This window comes from Syngnathus acus, chromosome 15 (assembly GCF_901709675.1).
Source record: "Syngnathus acus chromosome 15, fSynAcu1.2, whole genome shotgun sequence".
In the NCBI taxonomy this organism is placed as follows: Eukaryota; Metazoa; Chordata; class Actinopteri; order Syngnathiformes; family Syngnathidae; genus Syngnathus; species Syngnathus acus.
This window is the reverse complement of record NC_051100.1, coordinates 3,508,813-3,536,206: the sequence shown is the minus strand read 5'-3', so window position 1 is coordinate 3,536,206 and position 27,394 is coordinate 3,508,813. Positions and strand designations below refer to the sequence as shown.

At 43.2% G+C, this 27,394-nt stretch overlaps 2 protein-coding genes across 11 annotated transcripts in view; both read right to left on the bottom strand.

Moving 5' to 3' along the window:
* Positions 1-1,105: 1,105 nt before the first annotated feature.
* Positions 1,106-27,394, bottom strand: part of march8 (membrane-associated ring finger (C3HC4) 8) — a 26,618-nt gene continuing 329 nt past the window's right edge. Inside the window, exons 1-9 of one of the 10 annotated variants that reach the window (XM_037271296.1) lie at positions 22,656-23,017; positions 20,583-20,805; positions 9,714-9,764; positions 6,538-6,617; positions 5,483-6,235; positions 3,777-3,957; positions 3,242-3,377; positions 2,695-2,709; positions 1,106-2,124 (exon numbers count right to left, since the gene is read on the bottom strand). In XM_037271296.1, coding sequence (XP_037127191.1) covers positions 1,820-2,124; positions 2,695-2,709; positions 3,242-3,377; positions 3,777-3,957; positions 5,483-6,235; positions 6,538-6,617; positions 9,714-9,764; positions 20,583-20,687 — 1,626 coding nt within the window. In that variant the 5' untranslated portion in view covers positions 20,688-20,805; positions 22,656-23,017 and the 3' untranslated portion in view covers positions 1,106-1,819. Of the gene's footprint in view, positions 2,125-2,694; positions 2,710-3,241; positions 3,378-3,776; positions 3,958-5,482; positions 6,236-6,537; positions 6,618-9,713; positions 9,765-12,867; positions 13,328-20,582; positions 20,806-22,655; positions 23,018-27,394 lie in introns of those variants that run through there. The other 9 variants (XM_037271295.1, XM_037271294.1, XM_037271297.1 and 6 more) reach the window with 9 other exon arrangements.
* The window catches only part of washc2c (WASH complex subunit 2C), a 19,064-nt gene continuing 18,508 nt past the window's right edge, over positions 26,839-27,394 (bottom strand). Inside the window, exon 30 of the mRNA XM_037271285.1 lies at positions 26,839-27,282. Coding sequence (XP_037127180.1) covers positions 27,272-27,282 — 11 coding nt within the window. The 3' untranslated portion in view covers positions 26,839-27,271. The remainder of the gene's footprint in view (positions 27,283-27,394) is intronic.

Here is a 27,394-nt window from a genome sequence, read left to right as displayed (position 1 = left end):
AATTCTTTTTAAATAAATAAAAAGTGATTTATAATTAAAGTGACATTAGATGGGGCTACAAAGTAGATATCATAAAATTACTGGGAAAAAGGGGACGAGGATGAAATTAACAAGCAAATATTTTGCCAAAATAAATTACACAAAAAGATATACCCAGTGGACGAAAAACACAAGAGAGCAACTATAGAAGAGATCAACATCATAAAATGGTAATTGCACTTTCCCCCCCTTACTTTTTAATCATCACATTGCACCAAGGAAGAAATGAATCTTCCTCAAACTGGGAAAAAAAAAATTACATTTTTATTGCTGCTTGAGCAGTCGTTATTACCATGTGAGTTGTTGAACCATTGCGCATTGCAGGCAGTGGCGAGTATCAAAAAGACTTTTGAAAAATATCTTGTGTGTGGAATGGTTATGAAGGTCAACATTTAACTCCCCCCCCCCGCCCCTCAAGAAAAAAAAACCAAACTAGTTGCCTTGAGAAATCAACCGCCATCTTTCTGCAATGTCAGCCTCCCCCCCACCGGAGGGCGCTAGAGGGAACCCAGTTTGGATGGGTGACTACTAAAAGGAGTGGGAAGACATTTGAGGGGAGGAGTTTTAATTTTACTGGGGACCAAAAAAAAAAATTTTAATTAAATTTGTTTTATTGTTTGACCAAAATATATAGCAGACATTTAGAAAATTCGGCCAATTTTTTCCTTCCATTTATAAAGCGCTAAAGAACATTTATCAATTAGCCTAAAAAAATCGTACCAAATTTAATTATTTGGGCGGCATGTGGAGAGCAGACATCGCAGCGGTGGATTTCCCCAGGAAAATAAATTACAGTATTGGAATATGGCAACATGTTAACGCGAGTGTCCGGATGTATTTTCCCGAGGCTGTTTTTGAAAGGTTGAGGCTCTTCTTACATGTTCATGCTGGAGGGAACAATGTTTGAAAACCACTACTCGACCAATCAATCACACCAAGCCATTGAAGAATACGTGACGACACTCACGTTAAGTTAGCTGCCAAAAATTAAATGCTTGCACGCACACTCCTGAACTCGAACGTAGAAAGTTGACACGATAAGTTCAAAGACATAGAAAACAATTAATTTTTTTAGGTTTTGTGTTTACCAAAAAAAGTGTACATTCGCTTCATAAAGTTTGGATGTTTTTTTTTTTTTTCCTCCCCAAAAGAAAAAGGGAAATCACATCCTGGTTAAAAGTTTTTGTGTTCTTCAGATGTTAGCCTTTTGTGTCTGTCCGCCTAAGAAACCAAAGAAAGCGCTTCGATGTGCATCCACGTGGTGGTGGACTGAGATCTGGTGGACCCAGTGACATCACAGATCCATGACTTTTTGTCCGAGACTCAACAAATTAACTCTCAAAACTCAACTGTGTGTGTGTGTGTGTGTGTGTGTTGTTATTCTGCTTGATCTCACTTTAATCGATTGTGTTTCTCATCTTTCTATGCATGTATGGCAGAAATGTTGACATTTTCAAGTAGTAGAATTTTTTTGTGGGAACATTTTGATAGAAAATAGAATAACCCCTCGCTTATTATGGCAGCAAAGTCAAAGACTTATGGTGGCTATTTTTATAAACGGAACATTTACTATGGTGAAAGTGTGTGTTTGTGTTCTCATCTTTCTATCAAACTTGAGTTTTTGACTGAAAAAGTTCCGATAATCCGTCACACAATTTATGTTTGGGTGCCCAGTTTTGAGTTCCCTAAAACCAGCACCCTAACAAAGAGGCAAGAACTCTGCTGTCTCTGTGGATCAATGCGAATTAATCAGTTGAGATCCCTGTTCAATACCTTCATGTCACACGTGGAGCACCTCCATACTGTAGTCTTCTGTCTCTGTATAGTGCGAGGAGTTTGTGTCGGAATGGGCGGGGGCCAGCGTGTCCTTGTGGTCCACGCTGGGCTCCAAGAGCGGTGGCTTCTCCAGAGCCAGTTTTTTACACGAGTCCGGCCGGTTCTGCACGTAGATGACGCGGTTGTAGGCCTTGAGTCTCCTCCACAGGTGGACATAGACTTTACACTGCACGTACATGAACACCAGGCCGCCAGTGAAGCCGATGGCCACCACCACCAACTTGGTCCAGAAGGGCCACTCCATAATGCCTGGGGGGGGGGGGGGGGGGAAACCACAAGCTTCAAGTAAGATGCAGCAATCGAGCATGCGGTGTGTGTGTGTGTGTGTGTGTGTGTGTGTGTGAGAGATAGACCGACAATACAGGAAGGACTAAGTGCTATATCATTTCCCTCCTCAATTCACATAAGCAAGATAAAGCCATCATACGTTAGATTATTATCCGCAGTGCCATTATTTGCCACTAGAGGGAGACTTCTATTTGACTGATGCGGTCACTACACAATTTAAAAACAAACTATACTTAGTCCTCAATTAATATATTTAGATTACAATGAAACCAATACTGGATATAATGTAAAATATACTAATAATAAATAATATTGCATACAAAAACAATTGAAACATTTTAAAAATGAGTTGCGTACCTCTGAAACACAAAGTCATAACAATAATTGGATTTTTAAAAAAAATTGCTCGAGGGTTGCCAATAATACAATCCTGTATCACCATAATAATTTCATCGTGAGGAAAGTTAAGTGCAAAAAAGGCTGATGGGTGGGATGGTGGTAGGGGTGGGGTAACAAATTTAAATGATTTACCTGGAATACTCCGGGCTGCATGAGTAAAGAGAATATAAGTATATGTATAAAATAAGACACATTACTTCAAATTGTAACCTTGACAGGTACAGTATGAGCTTATTAAAAAAACAATACGTGGCATCTGAATCTGGCGAGAGAGCACGACGGCAGCCTTTGCAAGTGAATCATCAGGATGGATTAAATAAAGGTGCCCGCCCAGCTTGTGCTTCCATCTGTGCGCAATTCAAAATGCACAAGGGATGGGAAGCCACTGGAGCGTTTATTGATAATAATTAGACAAACTCAAGTCGCTTCATAAGCAAATCTTAATTGTCCCATTAATATAGTGTGCTCACTATTTGGCAATCAGCAGGTTCCTATTGCTGTTTTTGTCTAATGACACCAAGTAATGTCCCATTAATATAGTGTGCTCACTATTTGGCAATCAGCAGGTTCCTATTGCTGTTTTTGTCTCATGACACCAAGTAAAACTTGATAAGTGACTTTTAGCCTACTTAACATTTTTCTAACACTGTGATAACATGGTAGTTTTAAAATGGCCGACCTTGTTTGATTTCATCCGCAGTCCTGTCGATGAGCACGTAGAGCGACCACACCACGCACGTGATGGCGATGACGTGGAAAGTGACCGAGCACATGATCTTCCGCCGCTCGCTCGCCGTCATCTGAAGTTTCTCCCACTGTGGGAATTAATATTTAAAAAAATAAATAGCAACATTAATAACCCAGTTGCACAGGTCAGCTCTTTTGGATTCTCAGTACGGCAGTAATACAGAATGAGTCATTCTTGACGGAGGATAAAGAATGTATACCTGTGAGTGTTTTTATATGGTAGAAAGATTTGTGGTAAATATCCATTGTTGTACCAACGCTGCCACGGAAATAGTATTCTATTAGCCCGCGGGCCTATGGAGTTTCTTATTGTATGTTAGCATTTAGCTAACAGAGACTATGTGGTTTCTTTCAATACACAAGATATAATATGCTCAAGAGTTTAAAAAAAGAAAAAAAAAAGAAAAGAGCAGCATACATGAGTTAATTTCAGCAAAATGAGAATTTTTTTTTTTTTTTTGACATACCTTGCGCAGAGGCTTGAGCTTGGTCTCCATGATGAACTCGTACTTGCAGAGCTCGCAGCAGCGCGTGTCCGAGCTCTTGATCCACTGCTGCAGACACGACTGGTGAACGAAGCGCAGGCTGCCCGTGCAGTGGCACGGCGTAATCAGTGGGCTCTCGTCGTCTCCTTCACAGTGACAGATCCTGAAGCCCAGCCAACAAAAATAGATACTAAGATGGAAGTGCAAAAAAAAAAAAAAAAAAAAGTTTCTTTTTGAGACTACATCATAGACTTCTTGATCCGCTTGAGGGAACACCCATCCGTGACCCATTTTTGATGTTCTTGGAGAAAAAAGGTTTTCTATATGGTTTGCCTAATTGAGACCAGCCTGTTTCGAGTGAGAATAAGAAGACCGCTATTTTCAGCCTACAAAAGAATGTCGAATGCATTAGGTGTGTTTGAAAAGACCTAACGGGCAGTGCTTTGGGAGGCAAAGTGAAAATGGAAAAGCGGGAAGACATTTAAAAGATAAGGTTAAAATATATACGAGACATAGCAAGAAGTTAAAACAAATAAATGACATTACATTCGACATGCTTGTTTGTTATTTTGGTGAGCAGTTACATTTCTGTGTGAACAATGAAGTGGGATAATAACCACAACTACTGTGGATGTTTCCTGTTCAAATAGATCTTTGACATCTATAGCCGTCAATGGTAGTGAATGAGTTAAGGTAGCTAAAAGGCAAAGTTAAGCTAGTTTTGTATTTGACTATTTATCCATCCAATCTACATATATGCTTCTGAATCTGAAGTCTGTTAACCATCTTTTCATCCAGCCAACTTTGCTCAAATGAAAGAGGAGGCATTGTGAGTGAAATCAGCTGCTCCTGCTTGCAGCCACCTGACGGGAAACTGTCGCCACATGCTGCTTGTTTGTTTGGCTCTGTCCAGAGACTACAAAGCCAATTTGACGCCGTTAATCCACCGCACGATCTGCTCGGCTTCCTCGTGTTTGTCCACGAAAGGCATGGCTGACGTTAACGTATAAGCTGGAGGTTGCCGTAAAAGGTATTGATTGAAAAATATACAGTATAAATGATGAAAGACTTCCATTTTTGTTGTTCTGAATGACACTCATTGCTTTGTGCAGTATGATGGCTGAGCACCCATTCAAGTTGACCTTGCCACCAGGATGACATCACAAAAACACAAAAGGGGAAATGAAATGGCGATAAAGTACAGGGGGAGGTTCCTCGGTTTACGGCCAAGTCGTAATTACAGTGCATTTTTGGATTACTTTGACACTTGTAGGTCATAAATATGAATAAGCTCTATATAAATAAAAATGCATTAATATTCAAGTGCCCTGACTTCGTGATGTCACTGATTTGGCCACGCCTATTAAAGGCAGACGCCAACATGACTACGCATCCAAATTTTTACCTTTAAATCCAATCTATTAATAATATTTCTAATATTTGTTTTTAGCGTGTATTGGAACCGCTGTAAACCGTCAAGGACCCCCCTGGAAAAGACATGATGGGTAAACATGAATGATGACCAACGAATGTGTGTGTGTGCGTGTGTGTGTGTATGCACGTATCTATCTATCAGCCAACCGGAAGCGTCTACTACTCCACTTGCATCACTGGGACCGGCGTTGGCTCTACCACATCACAGGAGGGGACGGGCGGCCATGTTTGACACCATCCAGAGAGTCACCCACCTGCAACAGTCGCCTGCCAGCGAAAAGGGCGACATCGGTTCCGTTTTCTCCGACATAGGGGACGGGCAGCGGTCCAGGTCGTTGTCCTCGTCCATGTAGCAAAGCGGTGCCAAATGAATGCTCTTCGCCATCTCCTCGGGGGCAAACTCCAACTCGCTGCCTTCCATGATGGCGCTGGAGGACTTTGGCAGGCTGGACGCGGTTGACGATCGGGAGAAGGGGAGGAAAAGGCGGAGGAAGTTGGCGCTGGGGGAGGGGTGGAGGTGATCAGGAGGAGGTGGTGGTGGTGGAGGCGGTGGAGGGACGGAAGGGCTCAGCATGTACTTGTAGTTGTTGGTAAAGGAAGGGACCAGGTGGGTGTGCGCCGAGACGTCCCGACTCAGCTTTGGACCGCCGTTGACTCCGGCGTCCACCGTCCTCAGTTCAGAGTCGTCTAGAGGCTGGGCGGCGTCCCCGGCCTTGGTCTCCAGCTCGCTCTCGGAGCAGGTGCGGTCGATAAAGTGCAGGCCGCGACACAGGCCGTCCACGCGCTGGTCCACGTCGTTGAGCGACGCCGAGAAACGGAGCGGGCCGTGGGGGCCCGCCCCGCCCAAGGTGGGTCGCAGCAGTGAGAGCCAATCCCGCTGTTTGGAGGCGGGCGGCGAGTCCGTGCAGACGGTGGTCACCGCGACACCGCCGCGACCTTCCGAGCTTTTACCGTTAGGAGCCAAGAGAACCACTGCGGTCTGCTTCTGACGCTCCTCATCTGCACTGCTTGTGTGTGCATGTGTTGAATGTGAATGGCGTGCGACACAGAGTGGTGAAGGACAGCAGGAGAAGGGGGAACGGGTAAGGCGAAAAAACAAAAGAGACACAAATGGACATTTGAGAGAAATAAAAAGGTTTGGGGGTACGGACAATGACAACGTGTGGCACTCAATGACCCATTTTATGGAAAAAAACATTTAACGATCTTAAATTGACCTTAAATTGTAATAACACTATTCACCACTAGATGGCAGACCCGTCAACCCAAGTCTTCACCAGGTCAATACCGATGTCCCCGTGTTTTGTACCTGCAGATGTCTTGGCTGGAGGGTGAAACCGACGTTCTGGAGAAGCTGCACGGCGCGTTGACTGAAGTGGGACTGCCGGCCTGAAAGCGACGCACGCACTTTAATGTCGAGTCGGCAAAGCGTATACATAGACAGCGGACGAATTATTCACATTTACTTTCATCTGCTCTTGTATATAAATATATAGCTGAGAGATTCATGAATAATACAGTAAATACCAGCCTTTATACCACTAAATAAATTTTTCTATTCCACTGCCGTTTTGATAGATGATGACTAATCAAGGTGTCTACAGAGAAGAGCGTGTAAAACGCCTCAGATTTACCGGATTCACAGAAGAAAAAAAAAATGTTATACATTTTATACAATATATACATTTTATGATGTCATATGTGACTCTGCAATGGATACATTCTAATTTGATTGAGCTTTTTGCGGACTACCACTAACGCATATTGACCCAAAAAAAAAAAAAACGGAGATGGGCCTGATCATTCATGCGTGAAACTAATTAGCTATTGATTTCATCTCCAACTGCACCGACATTTTATAGCTGGCGGCTTGACACTGATCGATAGACGTGTCGCTGTTGTCATGCTATCCGCCCTTCAGCCTGCGCATCAATGACATCCTTTCGTATTTACTAGCTCATGAATCATATAGCATCTCACTTTAGCTTGGGACAAACGCACTGTCTGGACCAGAATGTCATTAAAAACTAAAGTTCAAAGTCCAAGGTTGACTGAGCATTGGCGATTGTTGTCACGTCAGGGAAAACTTGACAACAATTCCTGCAGCTACTTTTCTTGGTTGAGGTCACACTGAAGCTTGTCCAACCACTTTTATTCTTTAAATCCCGTAATGGTGTCACATGCAAGTCTTAAGCCAATACTTGCCAGAAATTCCTGCTTCCTGTTTCTATTGGCTACCCGCGAGTTATTTCCTCATTAAAATCCTCTTATTTGTTTATTTGCACAACATAAGACAAAGTTCACATCCCATGGACGTCTGGGCCCCCGGGGTGAGCTCAGTCATGCAAACGGCTGTTACGCAACAGCGGCTATATTTAACAGCGACAGGCGGACACGCCGTCGCTTGAAACGACTACCCTGGGTGCCAACATGACACGAGTGGCCCCGTTTGCGTCGGCTGTAAGCACATCAAACGTGCAGACGGGTCGTCATGGCGTCAGACCCAGTTTGGGGGGGGGGTTATGGTATGCCCTTTTAGCGGTTATTCGATATTCTTGGTATGCTAAGACAGGCCACTAAGTTGATTCTGACTATCTGGTTTCGCAAGTGGCTTTAAGATTTAGCTGTGGCTTTAATAAACATCTCAATTAATTAATGAGCATAACGGCATTATGTAAGGTGCCTTCGAAGCATAAATCCCCCTTCCAGGGGGGGATGCCACCTGCTTAACGGCAATATGTCGCTCGGTTCGCTAATGAACGGAATAAAATAGAACGGAGTCGTTCCTTACAACCACGGCAACGCTTTAATGACAAGATTTGACGAGCAGGTGATTTTGCAAATGGCAGCGAAGCCGTTTTGATTTGACTGGCCGAGCATTAACACGCTGGAACCGCACTAAATCAGGATCCAGCAAATCAGCTCGGACAATAAGAGGCAATCAAGAGCCACAAGAGTGACATGCATCCAAAGCTGCTTAACAAAAAATTACACTTTTAGTATATAATTCCAACAGTAATTCCCTGCTTGCACATAATTAAGAAACTTAAGAACTGAATTTTAATACCTTATAAAACGTAATCGAATACTTTTCAGAACCATTAAATCCACAGGCCTTTTTTCCACCTCGATTGACTGCCCTTAAATAATTTAATACTCAACTTCTTCACTGGAAAACGACTATATCCCACTCATCCATTTTCTACCATTAACGCTGCTAGAATTAACAATTGGGACGCTGTGCTTGGTGACATGTCACTGTCGTGTCTCGTCAGCAGAACCCATGAGCCCGAAAACCCTGCCCGCTAAACTCTGCAAAACAATTTCAATTGGGAGAGCCAGCGCCAGATGTTTGGCCGCAGCTCAACACCCGCCTACTGAGCGCCGGCTCGCCTACTTTGACTTTATGACCAGTGTAATACTTTAATTCCAGCCCTCCTTGCCCATCCAAAATCATCACACACACACACACAAGGCAGGCTCCAGATAAGCCTCCTGACCTAGCAGAGGACAGAGTAAGCGGGGGAGCCTCCTACATTTTGATAACATCAATGCTAATTGACATTAGCCTGTCTATATCATTTCACATTGTTACGCATTATGCTAGCAGACCTTCACTGGGTCAAAATCCACTTCTGTACTTAAAACTCATACTTATTGTTTTCAAATGCCTTGTTGTCATCATCTGTCTATGAGATATAATTATTCACAACTTGTATTTTTCACCCATGCAGCTTGTTTCCTCAAGCCTGTCAAACGCGACCTTTCCCCACACGAGCCAACGAGAAACAATATCATTAAGGCGAGCGCCGTTTCCCCGGAGAGAAGAAAAAAGCAGCTGATTGGCAGATGTGTACTTCGATTATGATCAATAACTGTCAGCTCAGGCTCATTGTCACGTGACACACAATTTAGCCTGAGGAACCGAGTTGCATCCCAGCCATTAAGGTTGAGTGCGAGCGTTAAGTGATCATGTGGCGTCGTCCTCGCGTTTACAAGTCGGGAGTAGCTCGTGGCCGGTGTATTGGCGTCGGAGCGCTAAGTGACCCTGACACATCTCAGAGCAAGTAAAAGGTTGATCCTCTTAGGAGGCTCAGGAGGATTGCGAGGGAGGGAGGGGAAAGGGAGAGAGAAAATAGACCGAGGTCATTAAACGACAAGTGCGTACGCTGAGGTGGAAAACGCAAAATATGTCCAAATAATACAAAAATAGATACCTCTCTTTTCCGCACTGGGGGATATCAAATGGGCAAGTCCTTGGACCTACTTCACTTCAGATGCTATGCTGCACACACGTAGGCTAACTCAAACGGTTGCTAACCAGACAGCAACACCAAAATATGGAGATTTATGAATTCAAGTGTCAAGTGTTTTCCTGAAATGACTTTCTTAACCAGCTAAAATGACCTTACACTTGAGTTAATGAGCCGCCTGTTGCATCTCAAAGATGCGCTTTTGGTTTGCAGTTATTTGTGCTCCTCTTACCTTTGATATATTGCTGGATCTGCTCGCCGAATGGCCCAGAGGTTTTTCATTCTAAAAAGGAAAAAGGAAAAAAAAAAAACAGTCAATAACAACTCTCTCAACAAAAGGGTGCTGTGGATTGTTATCATTCAGACATAATGAGAATTGAACAGCAAGAGTGACAATAATGTGTTGAAAATGGAGTGCTTGACTAGCTTGGCAAACAAGTGATTAGCGTTAGTATGCCCTGCTTCACAGTTGGAGTAAAATGGAGGCAACAAGGCACTGTGGTATACAAAAAAATATGTGCAAGCTGGAGTAGACCACTCATGTTTCCATCAAATTCTTAGTTGGCAAATTTTATTTGGAAAATCAAGATGTCTGCCCCAAGTTGACCATATACAGCGAGTTTACAAATGGTGGGGAGGAACAAAGTACAAAGTTACAGTACATGTGTCGCTTGTTTACTTGAAAACCAGTACTTCTACTTTTACCAGTACCTTTATTTTAAACAGAATGTCTACTTTTCTTAAGTACACAATGCGACAAGTCACATAGTGAGTGGAGGAGAACACTAGCAGAGTTTGGCGCAGTCAACTTGTGTTTTGGAGGCGGTAATGATCCTCGATTCCCCTCTTGCTACTTAAAGTCGCTGATGAAGAACCTCCAGCACTGCCGCTGCTTAAAGGGCCTCGCACGGCTCCTTAATGACAAGTCAATCGCGGTTACATAACGTGCGCAGAGTTCACACAGGCTTCCAAAGAGATTTGCAGACAAACAAATCTTTACCGCGGCAAATCGGCTCGGCGGATGTTTGGCGCGGCACGTGGGAGTTTGCTCTTGTTTACATTGCCAACTGCAAGTGATGAAGGCCTATGTGGGGGGATATTGATTTCTTTCGGTACAAATGCGTGTTTTTCAAAATCAAAACGCCACTTACATGCTAATACGAGGCGGATGTGTGAGGGAAAATTCAATTGACGAGTCAACGACAAGAGTGGTACTAGCTTCTTTCTTCCCATCGTGTTGATTTCGGCGTAAATTCATTATCTCAACGAGCTGGGTTCAAGTGAGGCTCTTGTTGTCAAGAATGGACACTCCGTGTCTGCTTCCAGTCAATTAAAAAAAAACACAATTTGGTGACGCATGCATTTTAGCCGCAAGCTAATAAGGACAAGCGCCATCGAAAATGTTAGCGTATGACAGTTAATGTCAAAATGTTACTTGAAAGGTTCCCTGGATTTTTTTTTAATGTCGCCACAGTCATTCTGAGACATAAATAAGCTAGCGTATTTTTTTTTTTCTAACAGACTAACTGGTAACAGGATTACATTCCGAACTTCATTGGACAATTCCACAGGTAAATAATAGCAACCAGAGGAAGGCACTGAAGACCATATTGACTCATTCTTCCTTCATTAGAGGCCACACTGAGTAATATCGAACACCCCAGACAGGGATTCGAGACGTTTCCCGTCGCCCCGCCGTCTGTCTCTCTGGGATGAAAAGCAGCACGACTCGAGTGTGCGGCCGCAAGCCAAGACAGCAGACACACGTGGGACGTTTTAAATATGCAGGTTAACAGACAGACATCCGAGTAGGGTGAGCCATTTAGAGAAAGAGACATTTTTTTTGAACCGACAAAAAAAATCGAATACAAGAATGGACGCCTCCTCCAATCTCGATTAAGGCCGGCATATATGTTGGACATATTGTGATTACATCAGGACACGGACTATGTCCAGCCTTCTATCTTTGCTTCAGGCGGAACAAGAAGCTGACATTATCTAATGTCTGCAGTAGCCTCCGTCTTAATAACAGTGAATGGCCCTCTATTGACAAATAAAATGCTAACAAAGATGGGAATCCGTTCCGGGACTACTTTATTGGCCGCACTTGGACGTCACCCCCTTGAACACAAACGTGGCTCATTATTTATGACTTTTGCCAAGAAGTCAAGCAACAGATGATCATTCTGGACTGTCTGTTAATTAGCTCTTATTACTTTGTGCACCGTCGCTATCCTGGTGATAATCAAGCAATTACATGCTAGCAGCATGAGAAAAGATGCTTACATAATGAAGAACCGAGGGGAAGGGGTCAAGCATTAACCGCTTACAGCGTCAAGTATTCAAATGCAATTTTAAATTCGTATTTCAAACACTAAACAGGTGCTAAATAGCTCTTGGGAGCATGAAGAAGACCAAACATGTTCTGGTCAAATGATTTAGCAAAGTGACTCAACGTTTTTAAGCAAAGTGCCACCTCAAAAGATACTCGGATTTTCGAAAGTAGCAACAAAAAGCCCGACATTAAATTATAGCAACGTAGCATGCTAATCAGTTCAACCGTTAAGAATGTGTTGTGGTGCTATGCGCAAAGTATTGATTACGCCATTAACCGACAATTCTGAGTTGTGACTTGGTCAATTGTGATGCTTAGTCTTTGCGAATCTTCCTATTTCAACAGGTTTTAAACTGTGCCCTGACATGTGACTGACTTAATCTCTGCCTCCTCCCCAGCTGTGGATTTGACACAAAGCTGTGATTTGGTGCATGATGCGATATCCTAAGCCGGGAGCCAAAAAAATATAGTTCAAATAACGTCGGCTGAATTCATTTAGATGCGAATCTGAAGTTCATGAAGTCCAAAACGTTTTATATTTTATATTCAAATATGTGAGCGTGAGTAGAGGCACAAATTGAGTTTTATTCTATGTAAATGTTGCCCCAGAGATCCCGTTGCAGCAAAGTCGAGACTTCGGATCATAGGGCGCTGCAAAACGCTAACATGTTAGCAATTAGCATGTATGTTTATTTTTGTCATTTCTTGCCACCGACTGCTTCGAACCCCAGTTGGGCATCAACATAACGAGATGGAAAAGGCGCCCGAGACGGCGGTACCCTCACTAACTCATCCGTGCACCCCGCACTTGCTTCACCCTGAACAAAGAGGGGGGTGGGTGAGGGCATAGGGGGGGGTGGAAAAAATGGGTCACGCTTTCATACTGAGGAAACAAACAGGAAGACAACACAGAGCTGCTGATGCTGAGGAAAAAAAACAAAAAAAACACTGGACAGATTTGTGGACCAGGAGGGCCTCAACATAGCGGCCCCCATTTTTATGCCCATCATATGATGAACACACAAAAGACCAGAGACAGCAAGCGACATACCTGGATCTTAATTTTCCAACAGGAATTCATGACTGGATCCCGAGGCGCACCTTTCTCACCGATGCAGACAAAGGTTCCTCCGGGAAAGGGGAGTGAGTGGGGGTTACATGACCCCCCCCCCCCTATTAAAATCCTCACCGGCGCAGAGAGGACGAGAAGGAAATCCTCTGTAAATACGGAAGTGGAGCTCGCGGCAACAATGGCAGCCGTCACCGTGGCGACTGCCGATACGGAGGCACCGACAACCCCCCCCCTCCCGCACCCCTCAAAGAAAATCAAAAGTTAGACTGGAAAAACGAATAAAGAAACGGCTGGCCTACATTTTTTTGCAAACAGAAGCTGAGCTGCTGCGGCTGCTGCTTGTCCAGACTCACTCTCAGCTGTGTATACACACGCACACACACACACAGCCTCACAATCTCTCAATCCGGCGGCGTAATCCCATTGGCCGAGCAGATTCTTCCTCCAGATGATCTTCATGACGTGGGGGAGGGGCATAGAGCTGTTCAATCATTCATGAGAAGGGAGGCGGTGTCCTTTAAATAGACAAGCCTCTCCCTGCACGCTCAACCTTAAATTACACCCCCCGCCACACACACACACACACACTCCATCCCTCCATTTCTCACTTGCACCCACGTGCACCACCTGAACCTCTCAAGACAAAAACCCCCAAAAAGCTAGTAAAGCTACCAGGAGCTTCTATCCGCGTTGACCAATCAGACACACCACGTCATTTACTACCCAGGTTATTACCCAGGCTGCACCACGGCAAGCTTGCGGAACAGTGGTTGCAGTTTCTCAGCTGTATTCCAGGGAAAAAACGGTTTGAAATTCATTCATTCATTCAAGAAGCTTCAGTCACTATTCAGGAATTTTTATACAATAGACTAAAACAGTTAAGTGAAAGTCCTTCAAAAATCCCTACATTTATAGTTTTAATACAGTTTGAGGTGTTGTAAAAGCAAAAAAACAAACAAAAACAAAAAAAGCAAAAATATTTACCTTGTCTTCTCCGTCAAAAGAAAATATTTTTCAAGACATGCTGTACTGATTATTTCAAAAATAAACCAACAATCTGCATCTGTTTTGGTGTTTCTACTGACATAGAACACAATATTTTGTGGGTTTTGACAAAATGCTCTTAAAAGGGCTGGCAACATGGGGAACATCTAATTACAACACACTGCTCCCCATTCTTACCGGCGACCCCGTGACATCATCGAGTCACATGACACAGGCGATAGAAAATAGCCCCTTAGGCCTAATTTAGACATTTTAGCATAAGGGATGTCCTCCCTTTTTTTGGGGGGGGTTTAAACGTGATCCTTTTCTCAGTGTCGTCCCATATAAAGATATATTGAACCCATTTTTTCTATTTGCATTACTTCATACCAAGAATAAGTCAAAGATGACCTCCGAACGGACATTTTGTTTACTAATTACACCCTTTGACACAGATAGCCTTGAAAAACAAACACGACTATGGAACAAACGGCAAGGACGCCGTGTGCTATCCGCAAAAGGAAAATATGAATGCGCTGCTCCCCTTTCAGAATGTACAGCAAAGCCCGATTGGCCGGGCGCCGACATCAGCGCCGTATCGCTCCAGGGTGACTCACTGTTATGGAACAGAACGGAAGGCGCCGTACTTGAATGGAAAATAGTGGCGGCAGGGCAGACAAGAGTGCGTGTGTCCACCCTGTTGGTACTAAATGAAATGTGGCTTCAAATCCACTTCTGTTATCTCTTTGGTCACAGTTGAGCGCGATGTACTTCAACGGTAGCTAAAAGATTTTCTGCTAACTGCGAGCGCTCCCAATGAGACCGGCACTTTTCAGGCTCATAAAACAGAGCGCCCATCAACATTCACGCATTGTGAATGTGTCAAGATGCAGTGGAAAAACGATCCAAAAAATAAAGCTTAATTAAACATTAGCTGGACGTGAATGCTCAATGAGCAGCGAATAAAAAAAAAAAAAAGTGATTGATATTTATTGCGGCTATTTTTTTTAATAATTCATCACCTCGCTGACCTTGTTCCTGCAGTATTAGTTTAGATGGGATGCCACAAAACTCCTGGATAAATATCGCCAAGGTTGAACAAAAATATTTTCCTATCTGGGGAAACCAAAATATTACTGCAGCTTACCAAAAGACTTACAGTAGTAGTGAAACGCTTCTTTGGTTTTGCCTTTGGATAACGGTGGGAGATTTTTTCCAAAGCCGTGTACCAGCTGTGCGGTTCTGGCGGCCGTACTTGACTTGATGTGCTCGGCGCCTTCCTCATCCACGTGCAACGCGGCAGGAAGGACCTCACACCGCGCCCGCGTCCATCCAGTCGTCACCTGCTGCTTAACAGATGGCTCGCCAGAACCGACGACAGACGGGTGGGCCGAGCGTGCAAATTCACCGGACGTGCGGTGGAAACAAAAAGGCTTCCTCTTTCTCCCTCCTTTCAAACCGGCCCATCAGGATTCTCAGCGTGCGCGGGATCGGGGAAGCGCAAGGTCACAAAACCTCCCATCCTGCATTTAAACCATTTGTTCGTCACCAAACGAGTCAGCGTGACCTCGGCGGAAACATCCCGAGTGTCTTCCGGGACGTCGCGTGGTTTAAATAACTCAAAATGATATAACAGAACATGTGATTGTGGGATGAAAAGATTTCTGGCGTTTGATAATGGGACAGAATCTTCATGTGTGTTGAGATAATCAGAGCAGAACATGACCAAAACGTGATGTTCAGACGTGAAATGCAAATGAATGTACAAACTGCCCAATCTTAAGAATGTGGAGTCCTCCCACTTTAAAAACCTCAAGCGCAATTTTCTCTTGGCTTCCAGATAAAATATAGTCTACAGCAGCAGTGGGAAATTGCCTCTGAAGGATCCCCTCATGTTACAAAGCTCATGCCCAGAATTGACTACATTTACATTTTGAAAGCCTTGGAAAAATTAATGCTCAACATCTGAAATTTGGAAAGTACAATATTTCGGGTTTAATTAACAAGTTCTGGTAATTACAAACTGCAGACTTTCTTATCTGCATTAATGCCAAGGGGATAAACTCATTCAGAGATTGATTGACACTCAGTATACAAAGACTAATTCTTTTTGAGCGCCACAAAAAAATGTGGGTGAATTAATTAGTCTGCTCCGATTGATTGCCTGGCAACGAGTTCTACGTGTACAATGTGTCATCCATCGCCCTGCGTCAGGTTGGAAAATAGAAGACTGATTTGACATCTTTTTTGAGCGCCACAAAATTTTTATTTCATGAGCCAATTAGTCCGCTGCAATCGTTCTACATGTACAATAGGTCATTCATCGCCCTGAGTTGGGTTGGAAAAAAGAAATTCTTGGGATTCAAAGTGAATTTTGAAATAAAATTTGGCTCTCCAGTTCTTCAACATCAGAATGGAAGATGCTGTAAAATAATCTCCAACTCTCACCACAGCAGGTGACTTGACTATGACCTCCACCTCTCGAGGTAACACGACTCCTCTTCACTTGACCTCAATCTAAAAACGAGGCACGGCCTCCAGCGCCGACATCTCGACCGAATGAAAATGTTTCCATTCCGGGCTTCTCTCGTGTTTTTGACCTCACGCAGCCGTGGTCAAGATGCTGCCTTCAGATACTGACAAGTTCGCCTCAGACCACGGCGAGATAGAGACCGCCTCGCTGTTACTCTTTCAAGAACTGGCCAGTGATAAAACAGTATCTGTTTGACTTCACTTAGTGACATTGTAGAAGAAAAACACACAATGGCGTATTTTTAACTCTACCCTGAAGTCAGTCACAAGTAAAACAAAAATGTCGTTGCGCGAGGAATGCAGGAATAAATCTGCGCACCCTCAGGTCGTCTCTGTACAAGAACAGGTTGACTGTTAAGCCTCACGCTGACGTCTAACGAGCCACTTCATCGGCAGTTAACAGACATAGGAGAGGGGAAAAACTAGCTTAGGCAAAGAGGAGACGAATAATATTTCACAACTTTTCATATTTGAAGTTCCAGTGGTGTCACCGAAAGATCCAACTGACAACCTTGGATTTAAAATGGTGCCAACCGTTTGTTTTGGCCAGATATACTCCTTTCATTTGATTTCCATCAAATAAAGTAGATGTTGAAAATTGTCGGGCAGAGCATATCGGAAGAAGATGAAGTTTGTGGAAACACTTTTCTAACCAGTCAAAAACGTTGGGATGGATTTTCTTCTGGGTAATTTAGCAAAATATAATAGCTATCTTGCTAGCGAAAGCGAGCTATCCATTTTACCGTCAAAAGAGCCTGTCGGTGGCATTAATCAAGTCGAGTCAGTATCTGGATTTCCACCACGTCATTTCTGAATGAATTTATACATTACGGCTGACGAAATCTATCTGGGATGACACCTTGATTTCTCAATCGCTGTGCTAAATGACAAAAGGGTTTATTTACTCGTAAAGTGACATCATGGGGATGAGTGTCTATGCTCACAACACATTCCTACAGCTCTAAAAAGGGGCAAACTCACAATATCGGACATTACGGAACAGCAAGAGAGCAATTCCAGAGTGGCGCACATCCAATGAAATGCATTTCAGGCCTTGGCATGGTCCCATCACCCAAGCAAAATGAGCACTTCCGTGTGCCGGAGCACTAAACGAATGACCGGCAGTCGGGTTAAATTGAAAAGACACACAGGAGTAGATAGGGAGCAACTCGGCAAAGTCCTTGATGGATGGTTACCATAGCGACAACGACATTAACTCACCCGGTATTGGTTTGTTTCACACGGAGCGCTGCTAACATATTATAATTATATATTTTTTTAAAAGCCAGATTGGCGTCCCTGCGGGCGGAATGACCTGAGACGGCGGTTAGCAACCCAGAAATCAGCTCGCCTTGACGCTGTCGCGGGTTCAAACAGATTCATCAGTCAACATGATGGAGCGAGCGATACGGATATTACAAATTGACTTCACCTTGGTCCTGCCGAAAAAAGACATCATTCTGATTCAAACGCTTCTGCGGTTGCCTGACGACACTAACTGAAGCAAAAGCTGATGCATTCCATTTGATAGATAGCGAATTTATCTCGGCAAAGTTCCCGAGCTAGCGAAACAGATGTAACCTTTACAGTAGATTTTTTTTAAATATATGCACAGGTGTACCCTTTTAACAGCTCCTGTGAAGAAATGCTTCGAATGAGAGTCAGAATTTAGTTGTGCCCTTTTGCTGTAGTACCAGGTCGTGCCACAACATGCCAGGCTGAGGTTGACGGAAAATATGCAGTGTAATTAAGAGCAGTGAAAAAAGGTAGAGGACTCCAACTAAACCCAGTCTTCGTCCTTTATTGTGAATATATCTTTGTAAAGTTATTTTGAAGCATAACAGACGCTAATTTCCGTTAGCATGTCTTTTAATGTTATGGTAGCATTAAGTTAGACTTGTCAGGCAAAAATTACTTGACTGTTAGAATATTTTGGTGTTTGAACACATAATGGTACGGATAATAAACCCGTTATCCATCACAGGTTCCTGGTTGTAATTGTACTGGTTGTAATTCCACTGTCGGCCAGTAGATGGCATCAGGCAAAATTTGAAATAAGTGTAAAAACAGGGGTACGCCTACTTGTAATTAAATCCGCTTTAATCCTGTATTTTCCACCTGTATACAAATGACAGCTCTGATTCCTTTTATAATGTGCCAGACATCATTATTGATGAATATTCTGAGATTATAACCCCCCGCAAATGAAGGTGGCATTACAACATTTCCTCACATTTCTCCAAATCTTATAAAATAAGCCATCCCTCGCAATCCGCGATGACGCTGTCTTTGCCTCTTCCACACTTAATTAGCTTTTTAGCTCTTCAACCTCAAGTGGATTTAACGCAGCCGACTTGTGCAGAGGCGGCCCGACAACAGACGCCAGCTGACGCCACCTGTTCATGTCGGCTCGTGGGAGTCTTACCGCAGATGCGGCAAACAACGTCTGCGGTGGAGAATTGAATGCTCAACACAAGCCGTTGAGTAGAAAATGGCCAATAAATGCCCTACATTAAAAAAAAAAAAAATGGTGGAAGTGAAAAGGAAAGTCACAGAAAAGCAATTTCATCATGTTTGCACGTCGTGAACGCTGCAGTTTGTTTACAAGCAGCGAGGCAAAAGGCAAATTATTTTTCAAACGACAAACTTCCCGATTGACCCGCCCGACCTTTTGCCCAGCGCCGACTTCATAGCCCCTGTAATCCTTCCTCTCTGCAAAGCGGGCCTTATCAAAACTGCCAGCCGCTCATAGAGGACGACCAAATTATTCGCTGAGGCTAAGAAATGCGAGAGAACCCTTTTTTTTTTTTTTTCTTTCCCCCCTTGGCGCTAAGACCACAGATGAGCACAAGATTTGGAGCTTGACAAATGAACTAGAAAGGAAGTGGAACACAAAGTTTTTATCTGAATGAGCTGCGGACGCCCAGTGAATTCTAAGTAGGGGTTATGTTGGCTAAGCCAGCCAGATGGGCACATGCTGAGTGACTAAAATATTTGGCGTAAACACACATGTATACACACACACACACACAAATAAAAATACACAAAAATGTAGGAACACATCAAACACAAAAACAACACGTACACAAGCAAAAACACACACACACACACACCACAAGTGCTCAAGCAAGAAGAGTAAGTCTCCCTATTTTTAAGCACAGAAACAAAGCAAAGTGCTAAAGCAATATGTGCAACAAAAGCCGGCAGGCGCAGGTGTTCTTAAGAGCCCTCTCGCATATGCTACCTTTCATTTTCCCCCTTTCCCACCACTCCGAGCCTCCCGCATTTTGCCACGTCTCAAATTTCCACAACTCGCTGATGATGAATTTGTACTTTGAAAAACGTTGAGTGAAAAAGATGTCGTTTTCTGGCAATGAATGCCGCCCGCTCTTGAATTTTTGCGGCGACGTTGATAATCACTGCGCTCGAGGCAAACAAAAAGATGCAGTGGTAATTAATCGTTTAGGAGCAGAGGTGAGCTATTCATCTCCAAACGGAGCTTGGTCTGCATGACTGGAAGAAGCGTGCGTCGTTTCACAAAGCCCAAATCGAAAAAAGTCAAAGTATGAACCTCTGAGGCCATTTCTTTTTTTTCAAGGACATAGTGCTCAAACTCGCCCCCCCCAAAAATATCCTAAGGACATAAGCCACATTTTTAAAGCAGAATGCCAAATGTCTCCCAGTCCAAGTATTAAAACAGCACATTGAAAGCACAGGCAATTGTGAAAACATAATGACAAAAATAAAAAAAGTCAAAGACGCCGTCAAATTGAAGCCAAAATGGGCATTTTGCTGCCATAAACAACCGTTACTAGCCAAGCGTGAAAATTGTATAATGGAATAAACATATTAGGTCAAAAGGCTTTAAAGTTGTTATGAAAACAAAAAGAGAGAGCAGAACTGTTTTGTGTGTGTGTGTGTTGCTGCTCTGTGCGTCAAAGTAACAGTTTTTAAGAATTACACAGACATAGCATCTATGCTAATTTTCATTTATACAAACATAGCATAATATGTATGCTAATTTCCAATACAGTAAACATGTCTAGCTAGCGGTTACACATTTGGTTGTTCAAAATTCAGAGACTTTGTGTTTTACCATGTTTGTATTTATATAGTCTTCAATATTCAAGTTAATAAATATATCACAATTTTAAATGGTCATTTTTCCACAACCGTACCTGTTTGTCCTTGTCTTTAGCTTTACCGGCTCCTCCGCCGCCCGACAGCCGCGACGAGGTGACATCGCGGGGGATGACAGAAATTTGGTGCAGTGGCATGTTCATCCCAGCAGAAGTGGCCGAGGCCGGCCGGGAAGGGACCAAGGTGGGGTGGGACGCTCACACGCTCGCTTCTTGTCCCAACGCCGAATCAACGGGCATGATGGTTTGCGGCTGCGACGCCCTGCGAAGAACCCCAAAAAAATAAATGGACTGAACAAATCTCATATTTACTGTACACTACTGCAAAAAAAGTCTTGAATATTTATCCCCGCAGTCATTTAGCCGTGTTCAAAAGCAGTCAATAAGATCAGATGGATAGAATTCTGCTTTTGATAGACTGGAGAAGCAATTTCAGAGAGCTCCCCCTTGCCCTTGAGTGCAAGTCTTCCCCGTTTCAAATCCTTGCCAGGGTCAATTGCGTCCCCGTCTTCCCCGGCGTTCTGCTCAGCCGCGCTCTGACAGATCAGACCTGAGATAGGTCTGCCGACATGGGTCCTCCATTTGCGATGTGCACCCATGCGAGTGTCGACTACAAGCCGCATTTAAGATCCACAGATGTCTTCCTGGCAGGTTACAAAATAGGCCATAAGTGCTATAAAACGATATTCTCCACAGAGAGGGACTGGGTGGGGTTCTTCGGAGACTTATTCCCATAGTAAATAAACAGCAGATGCTCAAACCAGGCAGCGTTATTGAGACCATAAAGAGCAAAGTCATTTGGCTCTCACCAAGTCCACAACCTTGTTGTGAGTTTAGACAGACGGTGATTTCGCTGCTTGACAAGAGGCTTGGAATAAATTTGCATAGTTTTGTCCCTTCAGATGCAGACAGCAGCACTAACAAGTCAATATTCAGAGTTTTTTTTCTCCCCCCCATTCCCTCAAATGTCAGAATGTATTTTCCTAATAAACCTGAACAACATCCTCTCGAGTCGATGCTAATGAAGCCCACTTAGGGTGTAATTAAGTCGCACTGGTGGTGCCGGGAGAAGTTACGGAAGCGGGTGATTTCTCAATGACAGGACGCTTTTGCCAATTTGGTATCACATCTACATTTGCAAAAATAAGACAACGTGTTCTTCCGCCATTAAAGATTCATTTTGACAAGGCTCGCAAAACAGGAACACCATGTTGGCCTTGGTGAACACACTTAAAAGTGGGTCAACCAAAGTTCAGCTCGTTTCCCAGCTCGCCACTGAAATGGATTTGACATCATGTCCTCAATTCAAGCCGTCAAATCTGCCTCGCATCAGTTTGACAGAATGCAGCCGGCATCCTCATTGTCCAAGAGATATATATATTAAAAAAATTACATTACAACCTGGATACCTTTCAGTCACTGTCATAATGCATTCCTATCACGTTTTGTCAATGTTGCCTAGCAACCAAGAGACTCTAGGAACTCGAAAAAGGTACAAATATTGACGTGAAGAGCAAGGACATACATATATGCAAGTTCATACAGCACATACTGAACACTAGAACAGTTCTGATCAAATAAAAAAATGAAAAGTTTGTCCACCATTTTCTCCTTGTGAATCAACTTCTCCCATTTTAGCCCTTAATTAGCGCATTCCAGTTCCACAATCTTTTTTTTTTTTAATGCAAAGTCTAAGTTTAATGAACCACTTCCAGCATGTTTTGACGTCTCCTCCACATTATTTTATTTTGGTACTTTTGCAATCAACAGAGCAAAACCAGGTCTCACTCGCACGCATATCGCCAATGGCACATTTAATCAGTGTACGCAATTTAGATCGAGTATTGAAGCGTCATCTTTGCTGTGTGCATCGTTTGTTGACTTTAAACATGAATTATTTATAACATGTCGGAGAAAAGAGGGGTGAAAAAAAACACTCCACCATCCATTACTGATTTATCACATAGTCCAGATCATATTAATGTAGTGCAGTGAAGTCGTAGAACATGCAGGACTATGACCTGTATTGTTCTCTTGCTCCAAAAACAAAAGTGCTACGCTAAACAAAAATCCAGAATGTGTGAGACTAGAAAAAAAAAAAAAGCTTTTCACCTTGTGACATAATTTATGGCAGGGAAGCCAACTGGGTGTAACAGCCCACAAATTTTTATCACTGCATTAAATTCCCTTTCAAATCAAGTTAACTTCCATTTAGAAAGGGAATTCCTCTTGAGTACAATGTTGTAATTCCAACTATTCCACATGGGATGCTTACACGTTACAACACAGTTGCAAGAGAAAGAAAGATGCCAGGAATGTTCAATTACAAACAGGTTCAGCTGGAAAACAGGAGAGCATTTCTCCAGGTTATGCATTGTCGGAACAGCAAACAAATCCTAAAAAGTGTTGGCTGAATGCCATAAATGTCTCATTTCAACATTACAAATTAAAATGGCTTCTTAAAATGGCTTCTCATGACCAGCCAAGTTCAAAACAACTCTTGCCACCTTTAATTAATTCCCTTTTGCATTGTGACGAGTACAAATTGCACGTCGGCATCCCAGAACATGTTAATCAATTCTTACGTAAATCAAATTATTTTTTATTTACATCAACTCTCGTTAACTTCATTTAAATGATTCATTCCTTGAATTTGTCAGTCAACGGTGCGACGTCGTGGAGAGGCGATGAGGCTTACCACGTCGTTCCGTGACACGCGCTTTGTTAAACCTGCGAGGGACATTAGGGTAAGGGAGCGTGGCACGTTGTTCATTTGCCACGTCGCTGCGCCAACGAGTCTTCATTTCGACGCGCGGCAACCGCCCCTCAGCACCCGCACGCAGCCGAACGGAACCGGAGTCTAATTGGGTTGACAAAGCGAGGCCCGCCGTCCTCTACGGGGCTCGCCTGGGCCGGGTTAATGGGGTTGGCCGAGAAGCTGCCACAAAAACACGCAGCGACAACAAACGCTGGTGCCCGAGAGGCAATTTGAAGTAAACACAGCTAGAACAGGACACATTTGTCTGCGAGGACTTCAAATGCCTGGCACGGTTCAAGGAGAACTACTTAAGAATGGAATTCGGTGTTTAAATCGCACGACTGAAATGGTAACTCAACTAGGGAGTATGTTCAAGTGATTTGAGGAGCTTCATCTAGACAAAAGTAGTGCCTTGGTGTCTTCTTGACCTATGGTTGAGACTCCAAAAGGCAAAAGTAAACGCTTCGCCACCAACTTGAACTTTGTTTAGACCAAAGTAGAGTTTTGCTGCCATCTTGATGCAGAGATGTTAAAGTGAGGAGCTTCATTGAGACAAATGTAGTGCTTTGTCGCCAACTCGGAGCATCTTAATATGGCGGAGTTGAGGAACATTTTGATAAAAGTGATTCAGGTGGTTCCTTTTGCCACCTCTGTTCCCAGAATTAATCCCACTACAAATTTAGAAGATTAAATCCCTTAATTGGTTCGTTTGACCAAGAGTAGATGAATGATATATCCTCCGACATCCATCCCGGTTCCTGGCGCCTGGCTTTATTCATCTAATGCGCTCTCAACGGACTCTATCAACTTAAATCAATTGTGTGGGAGGCTCTTATGTTCTTTTGTTGCCAGCACTAACAGGGCCGCGTGATGGTCTAATGATGTCATCGAGCGCCACCGCTGCCTGCAGAGACGCCTCGGCCAGTTCCGCTGAGCCGGCAATTCTGCACGCTTGATGGATGGCCGGCGCCCAAAACACGCCCCCTCCTCGTTTTATTGAAATAGAGACTACGTTGTGCAAAATCCACGTTGTGCGACTTTCTTAGATTTGATTAAGTTGTTTAAAGGCTTATATGTAGTGCGATAAGGATGTTAGCTTTGTTAGCCCGTCTCTCGCCTTTAGCATTAGGTTAGCATACTTTTTTTTTAATGTACTTCGCACTCTTGGCACTTTTTGGAAGATTTGCTTGCTCTCTTACAAACTGCATATCGTCCACTTGTGGGGAAAAAAAAAAAAAAAGCTCAAACCAAAGTTGCACTGTTATTTATCAATCTAAAAGTTCTATTGAGCGTAATCGGAGTAACATTCAGATTAAAACACAAACAGGAAACGTCACAAATATTGCCCCCCCCCCCCGTTGCCTTTATTGGCAGTATCCATTTCCTGTTTCCTTATGGAATGCAATCAATAATACTTGAGGGATTAAGCAGAAGAATGGAGCGACGGGGGTGGAAGCAGCTGGCTAAGAGATGCTGAGCCAGCCAGACGACATTTTCGAAATTTGAGGGTGGAAACAAAAAGGAAATTTGAATTGGGAGTTTTGGACAAAATGAAACCTTTGGCGTATGATCTAACATTTCAGGTCAATGGGGGGGCTTTCAGATATGGAGGCTTGGCATTCTTTTCAAGAATTATTCGGAAACATGTCGGAGCAGATCAAGCATGGAAATTTTGTCAAACTGACTGACAGAAGTAGCGGACAATGGAAGCTGTCAAACTCTGTTGATTATTGTCGACGACGTCGGAAGGCTCTTTGCGCCAGCGCGAGCTATTGTGCGCAACAATGGCGTCGGCCGGTTCTTAATAGAGCCTTGTGTACTCTGGGATTGCTTTCTTCCAACCTCGCAATTACTTCTCTCCTGAAAAGACAGAAGGCTCAAAGTTCACAACAGTCTTTGTCATCTGACGCTCAATGATGTCAATGGAGATCATGAGTGGTCATCTTCACCCCGCTAGTTGTGCGCCACTCATTGACTAATCTGCTATGATTGCTGAGTGTTACGTGCACTGAGATACCACAAGATGGCAGCACAGCACCATTTCTTTCTAAATGAAGTGCCTCAATTTAACATCAACATAGTTCATTGGCAGGAATATACCACAAGAGGGCAGCAAAGCACTTTTTGATTTAAAAAAAAAAAGCTTCTTCATACAAGGTAGCAAAACACTACTTTTATCTAAATGAAGCGCCTCAACTCATTTCAAAGCACAAGTCGTCCTGTTTTTGCTTCGACCTAAGCACACACGTTTTTTTGTGAGTGAAGAGTTTGAAAGAAAAAATACAAACCAGGTGAATTTGCAAATTGATTGAACTAAAAGCCATTCAGAATGTTTGCCTGGGATATCAGCAGAATCATAATTAATAACAAAAGGAATTTCAAGAGGGCCTTCTGCAACGTGTGCCCACTAATGATCAAGATTAAAGAGGTAGCCGTAAAAGTGCAACAAGGTGAAAGCAGCTCTCAAATAGAAGTGCAGTTTTTCTTTCTTTACCACTCAGACTACTTGAGCAACCCAGAAGCATATCCACTTATACCGACAGCCATCTTTGTGTGTCTTTTATTGCAAAAAACAAGATTAGCGCACTAGCAGTCAATCTATATACGCTAATCCCAAGTGATGCAAGATTAGTCATGTGTAAGGAGGCATGACGGAAACAACAAGAGCAGTCGAGTCAAGAGTGTCATTTTTTTTTGGTGACTGAACAACTATAATCTCAAAAGGAGGGAACAATTTTAGACACAAGATGTTTATATTTCTGTGCATTTCCGATACTCGAAAATTCTGTACACTAGTCGAACAATTTTGGCATATTTGCAAAGAACTTTACGTTAGATGACAAAATTGCACTTCTATGCCACTTGTGAGCACAAGCAGCACACAAATAGTACCTCACATGTCGTTTTTACACAAGTGTGTCAATATCAATATAGTCCATATGTAAGACAAGTGCACAAGCAGAGTGACAAGGACACACTAGTTGCATTGACGTTTGCTGGTCAAGTTTGTTTTGCATGCAAGTGGGCCAAAATTGACCTTGGAGGAGACACCACAGAAACACTCTGCATGCAATGTGGCACATGCGTAACCAACGGCAACGGCAATGATGTAACACAGATGACAGTTGCACAATCACCCCTTTGACTACCATAACCACAATGCAGGCTAAGCCATATGTTCTTTTTTTTTTTTAACCGCGTCTAACAAGTGTCTAGAAAACTACGGCCCGTTTAAAAAGGATTAGGCCCACAACTCCGACACGCATGGCACACGTCGGGATGAAAGATGATCCCTCCTGCCCGGCGCTGAAACGCGAGATGCGCTCTAACAATCAGCTGGAAGCCAAAGTACACTCCATTGATTTAACCACACACTGTGGACTCATTCTCTGTAACACTCCCTATTAGCACCCATCCAAAGTGTATGGGGACCAACAAGCTAAACAGTACTTCAGTCAGGGTATCTTTCAGCTCAAACATTTGGTTGATGAAGCAGGTATTGCCGTAACATCAACATAACAGCACTATAAAAAGAAGTACATGACAAAAAAAAACTATATGATGCTCATCATAGTCATTTTTATAATCATCATTTCATAACATTAAAAAGCCTGTCACACTGCAACAACAAAAAAACAACAACAATTAAATCTAAGTCAATATGCACATTTACTGGATATACGTGTCTGCCCTGCATCCCACAAGGCACAGCAACTGAGCCCCCTCCACCCTCCATCCATCATCCCTCCATCCATCATCCTTCCTTCCACTCACCACTTACAGTTTTCACGAGACGCAATACAAAGAGTTGTATGGGGAAAAACTGCAGTGCATCATTCTGGGGGGGTGTTCCTAATAATTTGTAAGATGTCAAGCCTCCTAAACAACCACAATTTTAATTTAATGCCTCCTTTATATGCCTCAAATCTGCAAAATAATTTGTCTGAAATTGTACTGGATACAAGTGTACCTAATAAAATGTCCAGTAATGTCAATCGAATGGGGGAGCCTCTTTAACAATGTTAAAAAAAAAAAAACGCAATAGAGCAACATACTTTTTGATGCTTTGTTATCAAAACAATGCAATATATCA